The sequence below is a fragment of the Cavia porcellus genome, unplaced genomic scaffold (genome assembly GCF_034190915.1).
Source record: "Cavia porcellus strain 051 isolate PalLab524CR breed Dunkin Hartley unplaced genomic scaffold, mCavPor4.1 scaffold_27, whole genome shotgun sequence".
In the NCBI taxonomy this organism is placed as follows: Eukaryota; Metazoa; Chordata; class Mammalia; order Rodentia; family Caviidae; genus Cavia; species Cavia porcellus.
This window is the reverse complement of record NW_026947510.1, coordinates 21,659,812-21,672,172: the sequence shown is the minus strand read 5'-3', so window position 1 is coordinate 21,672,172 and position 12,361 is coordinate 21,659,812. Positions and strand designations below refer to the sequence as shown.

The following is a 12,361-nucleotide window of genomic DNA, read 5'->3' as shown; positions in this document are numbered from 1 at the left end:
GCCAACATATACAAAATGGGAAAAAACTGAAAACTTCCTCTTTAAAATCAGGAACAAAACAAGAATGCCCACTGTTTCCATTCTTACTCAATAGTGTCCTGGAAACTAGCCAGAGCAATGAGAGAAAAGAAATAAAGATAGGAAAGAAAGAAGGTAATTACCATTATTTTCATATGACATTTACTCTACATAGAGGACCCCAAAATCTTCACTAAAAAAACTGGTAGGTTCAGTAATTAATTCAATAGTGTAGCTGGATACAAAGACAACATCCAAAAAACAATAGCCTTCCTGTACACAAACAACAAACTCACTGAGAAAAATTAGGGAAACACCACCTTTCACCAAATATCATCAAAAAAAAAAAAAAAACCAATGAAATATCTAGCAGTCAGTCTAATGAGTGACATAAAAGACCTCTACATTGAAAATTACAGTAGTCTGAAAAAAGAGATTGAAGAGGGTATCAGAAAATGGAAAGATATTCCTTGGTCTTCAGTAGGAAGAATCAATGTATTGAAAATAGCCATACTTCCAAAACTGTTATGCAGATTTAAAGAAATTTCAATCAAAATTTCAATATTATATCTCACAGAATTAGGGAAAACGATCCTAAAGTGCATCTGGAACCAGAAGAGACCTAGAGTAGCAAAGGCAATTCTGGGCAAAAAAGGCAAGACAGGGGGCATTACAAAGGAGGCATGACTAGAAGTCCTACTATAAAGCTATTGTGATAAAACAACATGGTATTGGCAAAAAAAAAAAAAAAAAAACCAGATACAGGGATCAATGGAAGCAGAAACAACTCCAGAGATGCTCAGCCACCTTATCTTTGACAAAAGTGCCTAGCACATTTACTGGAAGAAAGATATCCTCTTTAATAAATTACATTGGAAAAATTGGCTCTGCATATGCTAGAGATTAAAACTAGACCCATAACCTTCACCATGCACTAAACTAAAATCAGAACAGATTAAAGATATAAATATTAAAACAGAAACATTAAATTTTCTGGGCTATATGTATTTGATATCATCCTAGGTCCAGCATATATTTGTCTTTTATACTAAAAAAATCTCTAATAATTACTTTATTTAGCAGCTGATAATCCTTTAAAATTTTTAAATTTATTTTTAAAGTACTTTTACTTAACAGCCTTTACAATTACATAGATTATAGGCCCAAGCTCATTAGTATGACCACTTGACTTGAGTAAGTATTCGTATTATAGGTAATAAGAACCACCTTCTGTGTATACTGTAAAATAGGATTAAAAGATATTTTGTTGCCAACATTGAAAAATAGAAACCAGGGTCATTGAGCCTAGACTTTCACAAGCAACCGAATTCCTTGGAAGCTGCTTCAGTTCTTCAATTTGTAAGACAGGTCATAGTTACTTCAGAGCCGAATGAAAGTCAGCACAACTGAGGAACAGAAAGTGAGGAGAACCAGCTATCAGATGAGGCCACAGCAGCAGGAGAGCACCACACTAGATCTACCACCTGAAACCACGGGACAAGTTTCATTATAAGAATACTGAAGAGCCACCAAGAGGTGACAGATTAGATTTGTTATTTTTAAAAGGTCTCTTTGGTGATTGGGTAGAAAACAGAAATTAAAAAAGTAAAAAAAAAAACCCAGAAAAACTAGAAAATTAAGGGAGAAAATGGGAATAATTGATACTAAGTTTATTGAGATTAGTTTTTAGTAGAGTGAAATTTTTCCAGATGTTTTAATGCCTTTAGGTGATTCTATGTCTTGGTCAAATAATTGCCTCATAGTTTTAGGGGCAATGTTAAACACTGCAATGCATAACATGCCATTTATTTGGGCAGAATAAACCCTCAATGTTACACTCTTACTTGTCTTCTATTATTAACTACTATGTGTAACTCCACACCAATAAATTATAAACAAGTATATAATATGAATGATCTTATGGAAAAATAAAAATTGATTATTTGAGTCTTTCGGGTGGCTATGACAAAATACCTGAGACTGGACATGTTATAAGAAAAGAAATTTATTTTTCACAGCTTTGGAGTCCACAAAAGCCAAGATCAAAAGTCTAGCAGCCACAACCTGAGAGTTAGGTGTAGGCCTTCCCAGTACAGGTTCATATGAAACAAAGTGGAGGGTAAAAGGGACCAAACTCTCTAGTCTCTTTTACAGTTGTTTTAATTCACTGATGAAAAAGCTCTGGGTACCTAAACAGTTTCCAAAAGGCACTATTATGTTATGAATTCTTATGTTGAAGATCAAGTTTATGGCATATGAGCTGGGAGGGGCAGATTTAGACTACTACACAGATTATATCTAAATATACTTTCATTTGAAATAGAAAACACAACTTAAGGCCTGAACATTGGAAATGCTTGGTCTATACGATTGAATAGGGGTGCAGAATTAGACAACAAGGTATGACAGGGAGCAGGGTCCAAATCACATTTGGCTTTAGAAGCCATTTGTAAGGATTTTAGCTTCCATTACAAACAAAATGGGGAACATTTTTTAAGAGTTCTGCAAAGAGTGTTATGGTCAGTCTAACATTCATGTTAAAACTGGGTGACATCTTAAAAGTAGGTGGACTGTAAAGGACAAACACGGAGAAACAGGCCAGTAAGAGAATTCAGTAATAATCCAAAAGAGATTGATCCTGGTTCATCCAAGGTGGCAGGAGCAATCAAGGTGGGAACTGACTGGATAGTAGCTCTATTCTGAAAGGTTTTCTGTTGCAGAAGGAAGAGTTTCAAGAATGACTTCCAGAGTTTTGGCCTGAGTGAATGGAAGGATGGAGCAGCTATCAATGGTGATTCAGAAACTAAATTAGACATAAAATCAATTTCTTGGCCACGAACATGATAGGGAACTCTGCAGGGCCTTCTTATGGAAGTGTCAGGAAACAGTTGGGTATGAGCTGGAGTTGGGGGATAGGTCTGAGCTGGAAATGTAAATGCAGCAGTTATTAGCATATTAATAGTATTTAAAACTTTAGATGTGAGTGCAAAACTGTGAGGATAGAGTCTGAGGCACTCTAGGATTAAGGTGGAGAAGGAGATGAACAATCACAAAGAAAACTGAGGAGGAATAGCAAACAGATGAGGGGGAAAAAGTACGATATCCTGCAGCTTTACATTCTCCTCTAATTTCTACTCATATTTTAGGTACCTCAATCTTTATATCTTTTCCCTTAGAGTTGGTGAAGAGTCTTTTCTAGGCATCCCACAAAATTATGCTCTTTCTACTCTCTTAATACCTAGACTTATCTTCCTGTAAATTCTAAATGTCTTAAGAGAAGGAATTAAGCTTTTCTTACTCAGAGAACAAAACTTTCAAAATTATCTTAGTGTTTAGCACATAATAACTGCACAAGTTGGGGAACTGACAGTAACATCAGCACTTATCTTTGACTATCGATGGTGATACTAGTGTGATAGAGAGTGTACTATGGTTACCTAGGCAACAATACAACACCTACATTTATTTCATTAATTTGTTTTCCATTACATGTATTTTTCTTCATATTTGTTTTTCAACAAGGGTTTTCCTAGCTTTAATAGTTGGTGCATCTCACAATTTTGATTTAGGTATAGGGGAAAGAAGGAGAAATAACAAATATACCTTTCATATGTTACCTTAAGTATCTTCTTCACAAACTTGGGAAGAAAAATATAACTTGTTCCATTTTATAAGCAGAAACCGAGCTTTTGAAACAATAAACAACTTTTCTAAGGTCATACAGATAGTAACAGGACTTAAATATCCGTAAAGCACTTGTGTGTGATGTGTGTATCAATGAAGGCTTTGTAAGACATGGTATATGAGTGTGAGACATCAGTATGTTTATATATGCATATAACACTCCTAAAGCAAAATAAAACAAAAATGTAATTATTTTTAAAAAATATGATGTTACTCACAGGAAAGTACAATAGAAGAGATCCAAAAAGAATTGTTTCCAGCAGGATCAGCCCTGATGCCCTGATGCTCTAAAAAACAAAATGAAAAACATCAGTGTTAACTTACATTCCTAAGCATAGAAGAATTCATGCTCTTACGAAAAATGTCTCAACCATTAGAAAAGTGTTTTTTAGGAGAAATTAAATGAATAAACAGCTGCTGGGTAGGGTTCAGGTGAGTAAACAACTGAAACATGCTCAGTCTAGCTATAATAGTGGTAAGACTTCATCTTATTGCCAGGAATCATGGGATCTTAGTCTCTAAAATTTTGAATCAGGTATAGTTTGGGCATCTGAGAATACTGCCTTGAAGATTCTTTAAACTGAGAAATTCACATATGTAGAACATCTCATCTGTATTTTTAGAACATCAACTATAAGTAGATATTGAATGCTAACCCTAACCTATTTCAAAAATACTCTTAGGAGAGATTTTGTGGATAAAACAAGCACATACATAAGGCCTTTGAGTCTCAATGATACATCTTCTACCATGCTAAAATACATAAGTAATTTCCCATTCATTAGTAGAGCTTCACATGTATGAATTTCATTAAATAACACAGTATCTCACCTTGTGAAAATGCTTCAGTGTTATTCATCAGTCAAAATTCAAAAGATTAAATTGATTTTCAAAAACTTTCCTGAATATTTAGTGTGCTAAGTGTAAATGTATTTAAAGCCCTTAAGATATTCCAATGACACTCAAATACCATTTTCCTATGACAAAATGTGGAGTTAAAGCAAGAAATAAACAACAAAAAAACTTATCTTTTGGTTCAATGAAGTATTAATATAATGTAAATATATTAAGAATATAAACATGGGGGCTGGGGATTTAGCTCAGCGGCATAAGCGCCTGCCTTGCAAGCAGGCAGTCGTGAGTTCGATCCCTGGTACCGGTAAAAACGAAAAAGACAAAAAAAAAAAAAAAAAAAAAAGAATATAAACATGAAACAGGTCATTCCAGGGTCTCTGCTTTTATTAAATACAACATAAAATCATACACAAATTGCACCTAGTAAAATACATTACTTAACATAAAATTGTTTGTAGTAATAAGAGTTTTGCAATAACAAAAGGATGCTACAAAACCAAATCACAGGAATACATTATATTAAAAATAAACATTACTGAATAGTCAGAGATAGCTCAAATTTCCCTTCTAAAACCCTCCTAGAATATTAAACACATAGAAACACATTATGTATAACCATGCAAAAGAACCCAGGGTTTCTTATAGTAAGAATTTGGGAATGAAAAGTAAGTTTAGTTAGTGAACAGACTGGATTGAGTGCCTGGTTAATATTGGCCATTATTTAAGCTAACAGATGTTTCCATGAAAAGAAAATTTTTATCAGCATGTGTTTAAATGCTTATTGGCTGGTAGAATTTCAAAAATTGTAAAATGTATTGGCAAAGCATATCTAATTATAAACACTGTATAGTTTATCTTTTAAATTTTCCATAAAAAAGACACTAAAACTGAGGACCTAATACATTAAACAAAATTTCATATAAAATAATCTGTACCATATTGACTGAGAAAAAGGACATGAAAAGGAAACAAAGTACTGCGGAAGAGAGACTTTGAAATTAGCTCCATCTCAGTGTGAATTATGAAACAATTTGTGTTAAATGACATTGCACATTGATAGTTTCACCCATAAAATGATCATCTTCACAGTTGTCTTATTAAATCTTTCAGGTTTGCTCAACATGAAGTATTTAAAACACTGAGTACTGTGCCTAATACTCAGTAAGTATGCAGTTTTTAAAACAGAACCAGGATCATAAATTGAAAGCTACAAGAGTATATACAGATGGAAGTGAAACTAAGTTTTATTCTTGAGATCCAAAAGAAGACAGAGGCCTGAGGCCAGCACACCCAGGAGTTCTTTCCTTGGACAGTACACAGGCTGTTTTGTAGCTTCTTTGGTCTTGGAACACCTTTCGATGGTTTCAGGGCAATAGGCTCTATGGCTGTGCAGTAACTCCTACTGTCACATAACGGCAGCAACAGTAAAGTGAGATTTTATACATTTGTTAAAAATTGTCCACTTTTCACCTGGAAATGCTGTGAGCTCTCCTTAACATTTGCTTAGCCTTGCTCCAGGCTGAACCAAAGAGCTCATGCTTCCATTTCTTAAATTGGAACCCCAGGATATAACTGCCCATAGAACGCTAACACAGTGGAAGTAAAAAGGAGGTAAGAATGTGGACTGCTGAATTTTTAAAAATAATTAGAATCACTTTTTACTAGTTTCCTGATTCTACAGAGACTATTTCACTTATAATTTTTAAACATTATAAAGCTTTGGGGAAATAAAGATACATCTTGCTAAAACAATGCAATTGTTTTTGATCATTTCCAATTTCTTCATCCTTGCAGTATTTAACATTCTTGATTATTAAAGAAATCTCTGAGCATGAAGACACTTAAGGCAGATGGACCTCAGAACCTACGATAAAAGTCTGACACAGAAACAGGATTATGTTCTGAAAGGGTTGAACTAGGTGCAGATGATGAACCCAGATTCTATGGATCTTTATCATCTCTAAAGATTAGCACAGTTACCAGGGGACCAGACTCATGAGGTATACTTTTCTTTTATTTCTGTTTTTATATAGAAATCAATGAACAAAGAAACTTCCTATGAAATCTGACAAATATATGGCATAGCTATACAACAAAGATTGAAAACAATATGTAAAACATTAAGCTAAAAATATTCTTAACATTGAGAAGTATAGGGACACCATATTTTGACAATTTAAAGGAATGAAAACAGTCTACACATACATTGAAAGTCTGTGTGTAGTTCATTTATCATGAGACCTGCAACGTAACACTGAAAATTCCATTGGGGTTAAAGAAATTTGTCAAAAACAATTACACAAAATGCAGTTAGTTAAGTCAATTTTAGTTTTTCAAGAGAATTCTTAGGGGAGAAAGGCATAAATAGCCAGGAGATACGGTCAGGACAAACTCTTAAAGGGAATAGAAGCAATTCATAGAATTACAAATGTATAGACCGACCTCCATGGACTTTATACATGGATGGTTTGGAATTAGTTGTACATTAATTGTATGACTTTGGGCAACTTGCTTATCTTTCTCAGATTTAATATCTTCACTTATGAAATAAGCATGCTAATGCCCAGCTTGCAGTACTCATGTAAAGGTCAGCAATATTGCTGTAGTGTCCAGAGCAGGCATTCTGTCAGTGCTAATTCCTCATGAATTTTTTACATGCTGCTGGGAAATGAAGTCAGCGGAGCACCTAAGCTCACTCAGCTGCTGAATGTCAGGCTCTCAGGAGATTCCTTTTTCCACAGATGCTGGTTCTCAAGTCAGTACTATTTCTCTTGTACATGTGACCTTCAGCAATTTTTCTTACCCAAAATAAAAAGAACAGGACAACAGTAAAAGAATAAATAACAATAAAAAGCATGTAACACTACCAACATATTTAAATACAAACTATAAGTACAGGTTTGGTTCAGATGTTATAAAAATTTACTAGTTAATTTAAAATTCTGGTAGTTTTAAACAATATATCTAAAAAATTCTCACATTGCCTTGAGTAGATATTCTTTTCATATCTATGATTTCATAAGGAAGCCTATTTTTTGTGTGACATTAAAAATTCTGGTTCAGTTTACAACCTTTCTGAAAGTTAATTTTATCCAAAAACAAAGTCCAGAGTGAAATATATATTTTAATGTTATTTTAAACAATGCAATACAATAAATGAAGAGAAATAACTCAATGATTTTACATGCATATGAAGTTAAAAATAACTCATTCATTACTGATTGTGATTTGCCATCTATTGCTGGGCAGGAAGCTCATAACAGTTTGTTTTTGGAGAACTAACACGAAGTTTTCCTATTTGTTTTGCTTTGTTTCAGATAATGTAAACACTGAAAGATGTACTCTCCAGCTTTATCTTATTTTATAACTCAAAATTTATGATTCATTGAAGCTAACAAGAAGCAGACATGTCATATTCACGAGAGGGGATTTCCAGGATAAACTTCACTTAGCTGCATGCCCTCATGGTCCTATCTAAGACAACTCACCAAAGCAGCTCCAATCAATATTCTTCCTCTCAGTCCCACTGCCTTGCAAAGATGTTACAAGAACATCCCCTAGTGTGACAGCTAATTTTGATGCCAGCTTGAATGGATTAAGAGAGGCCTGCAGGATTAGTGGAGTGCCATGCTAGTGGTTCTGTGAATGACAGAGGAGGGAAGACCCGTTCTGGGTGGCACCAATTAATATACTTGTAGCCCAAAAAAGGAAAGAAGAAGGAAATTCTCTCTTTTGCTTCTTCAGAGGAGCCTTTTGGACTTTCAGCTCGGCTCCTTCATCCTTCCAGTGCAGACCCATCAACCTTCCAAGGAGGACCTTTCAGCTTTCCATGTGGCCTCTGCAGGAAGCTCCAAGCCCTTGACTTTTGCCTGGCTCCTCTACCTCTGCAACACGTTCTGCATTTTTCCATCCTGATTCCTCAGGCAGCCATATATATATTCCATATATTTATCCCATATATATGCCACATTATTTAAGGATTATCCTTATATATATTTCTGTTTCTCTAGTAAACTCAACTGATATCCCAATGTCCTTTTTAGCTTCACTTTCTTCATGGCTTCACTAAAAAAATATGCAAACTTAGCTGTTATTTTTCTGTAATCCATCTGCAGTCCTCAGTTCCTTTCCATTCCATACAGCCAAACAGAGTAAGTCATATTTCATACAGATAAGTGCTCCATCAAAAAAAAAAAATACACAAGTGAATGGTGAAGACTAGAATACCACAAAAGAGAGCTTGCCTTGGGAAGCTCCTTAAATAAAGTCACATGAAATTACTGTAACATATTATGTCATTTGCTTAGGTTTCTATTATTCATTAAAAGCAACCGCTATCAAAGAGTTTCAAAAATGGTGGCTTGCTAGGGGGTTGGGTGGAGAGTCTCTGTGGAGAAATCATATTAGATGCTAGAATATGACAACATGGAGAGGGCCAGACGAATGGATAACAATTATTAACCAAGACAGCACGGCTGGAGGATTTAAAGTCGTGCTGAGACTGCGGCTGCTGATAATGTGAAAGAGAAACTTCTGAAGAATTTAAACATAACTTAGAATACCTGAAACAGATCCAAAGAGATTACCGGGAAACTTAAAACTCCATTGAACGGGGGCTGGGGATTTAGCTCAGCGGCATAAGCGCCTGCCTTGAAAGTAGGCAGTTGTGAGTTCGATCCCTGGTACGGATAAAAATGAAAAAGACAAAAAAAAAAAAAAAAAAAACTCCATTGAACACTGGCAAAATGCCTTGACAGAAACTAAAGTTAGCCTTTTGAAACTTGAAGAGAGATTTATGATATATGATTGTGAAAGAAAAGATATCTTAAAAATAACAAGAAACCAGAAAGAAACAATTCAAACACTAGAGGATGACAAAAGGATACATAACTTAAGAATAAAGCATGTAAGTGAGGAAGCAGGAGCAACCAAAAATGAAATACAAAGAATATTCACAAATATATTAAAGGAAATTTTCCCATGTACAGCAAAAAGGAAATGATATCCAGATAAAAGAGGCATACAGAACACCAGCTACCTACAACCAAAACAGATCTACACCCAGACATATAATAAGATTCCAGAAATCCACCAAAATAACAGAATATTAAAAGCAGCCAAGGAAAAGAAGCAGATGACCTACCTTGGGAAAATTATCAAAATAACAACAGACTTATCAACACAACTCTTAAATCGAGAAGGGAATGGGGAGAAATATTCTAAGTCCTGAAAGAGAATAATTTGCAACCAAAACTCATATACCTATCAAAACTCTCTCTCAAAATTAATGGAGAGATAAGATGCTTCCAATACAAGGAGGAACTGTGGGAGTTTGTGACCACCAACCCAACCCTACAGAGAGTGCTGAAGGACATTCCAGAGAAAGAGAGGAAGGGATACCAGGATTCCAGCAACAGTGGCAGAGAGGCCTCAATGAATGGGGCAGACAGTGGAATGAGGGAATAAGGTGGACAAATTATAGCAGTAAAGTGGAGTAGCAGACATGAGGCAGAGATAGTAAGCTATAATCTTTAGTACAGATAGCTTTGATACACTATAAAAAAAGGCAGAGGTCATTGTTGATAGTGTATCAGGATTTAAAAGACACAGTAGTCTTATGGCCATGTTTAGTTTGAATTTAATTTGTTCTGGTCTATCAGATTTGAGGGCACAGACATCTGACCCCAAATAGGTTATACCACGGTAACTATTCTTAATTTCCTATTAACTTAAACTGAAACCCTGTATTACTTACATTGTCTTACTAAGACTGATCATATTTGAATCCGATTCACTAGACTGTGGTTTTGCCTTGCCTGATTTTATTTGAATTTGGTATGATTGATAGTATCAACCCTAAAATTAGAGCCAACTATTCTGAAGATGACAAGATATAAAAGATATTCATACTGGTATTGATTATTAACAGCTGTCAAGTCCTACAATGTTTTCAAAGTTGTGTTTTTATAAAAATAGCTATGTAATACTATGCGAACTATATTAAGCCGGATGATGTGGACAAGTCTATTGAAAATAACAAGAGAAAGCATAGTAACAATGGTAGATCACCTAAGATTGTGGTCTTATGTGTCTTTTTCATTGCATGTTTTTCTAGGAATTTGTTTTGCTGTCTTGTTATGATTTGTTTTTCCCTATAATACAGAGAGGATAGATATACATGTAGAAATTCACACATGAGAAGATTTTTTTAAAACTACAGGAACAGCAAGATGTAATGAACAGATACTCTGAAGAAGAGACACTAAGAAACCCAATGCTAATTCTGTAGCATTATGATATAAAATCTAGCAATACTATTATTCATTGATCAGAGTGATATTAGTCTAGTCTCTTAAGTTCAATTTCAGCATATGTAAAGATAAGGACAGCTACTATGAAGAGAATGAGAGACACTATGGTAGTTATTATTGTCTTCCCCAATGTCAGATCTTGAAGACCTAAAAAGCCTTCATCATTCTGTACTGATTTGATTAGTTCTATAATATGCAGTATATATTTAATGTGCGTGAAGATGGGGACAACTATTTGGAAGAAACTAAAGACTATTAGATAAACAGTGAAGATCTCCAGTGGACTTGCTTTGAAATCTGTGTTTCTTTAAATTGTTTTCTTAACTGTTTTGTTCTGTTTTGATGTTTAATTTTACCCTCTTTAAGATAAAAAAACAAGTGTGTAGGACTGATAACCATATTACTAAGTTTTTGTTAGCTCATTGAGCAGAACTGTTGGCAGTGTCACTATTTGAATGTCATTTTACATACTTTAATTTTGTAAACTGAATAGCTATTTCTAAGATGACAACATGTAACTTATCAACTGGTGATTTCTTACTGTTCATTTTTCTGTAAGTCTGTATTATTTCTACCCTTTTTAATCTGCATGTATTTTTTTGTTTTTTTCTTTAAATAAAAAAAGCAATTGCTATTAACTAATTTTTTCAAATACAAAGTAGATTATGAGAAGAATCATACATTTTTCTTCATGATAAAATCCCAGTGGAATGAATATAATAGAAATATAAAATATTAAATATTTTAATATTATTTTAATATTTGATATGAGATAAAACTCTTGTCACTGTTTATAATATTACTGTTTGCTATCTTAAGCACAAATATTTAGTTTGGTATCAATTTTTAAAAACATAATTATATCTGATATTAGATAAATTCAAGCAATTTTGCAAGTCATTCTTACCTGATTCCTAATTAGTAATGCATCCACATACTTTTTCTTTATACTTTGGACAATTTAAAAAAATTTAATACATGTGTACAGTACATAATGATTACATTCATCATGGAGAGTTGGTACATGTAGATAAACATCATAATTATTATGTCCCCTCCTCTACCTGCATCTTTTGGTTCTCTCCCTATTTGCCAAAGAGCTACTTCCCTGTTTGCTATTATCTATCATTTATTATTTTTTACTATTTTTACTATGGGTTACATGATCATATAAGAGAAATCATGTGGTATTTAAACTTGCGCATCTGATTTATTTCCCTTAGCATTATAGTCTCAAGGCGTGTCCATTTTCTCACAAATTATTCAAATTTATCCTTTTATATAGCCATTCAATTCTTCTGTTCCTCTTTTAGATAACTTCTCAAAAGAGTTAAAGATAGCATGTTACAGTGATCCACGCATATCCATGTTTATAATAGTAAATCATAACAGCTAAATCTTGGAAGTAGCGTTTATGCTGATTGATAGATGATTGGATAAAGAAAATGTGGTATAAATACATAAAAGAACATTAATCACTAGGAAAGAAGGAT

General features: G+C 34.0%; 1 protein-coding gene across 1 annotated transcript in view; it reads right to left on the bottom strand.

The window, feature by feature from the left end:
- The window catches only part of Gpr158 (G protein-coupled receptor 158), a 424,142-nt gene that overhangs the window by 142,073 nt on the left and 269,708 nt on the right, over positions 1-12,361 (bottom strand). The window contains exon 5 of the mRNA XM_003463167.4: positions 3,921-3,989. Within this exon, the coding sequence (XP_003463215.4) occupies positions 3,921-3,989 (69 nt within the window). The remainder of the gene's footprint in view (positions 1-3,920; positions 3,990-12,361) is intronic.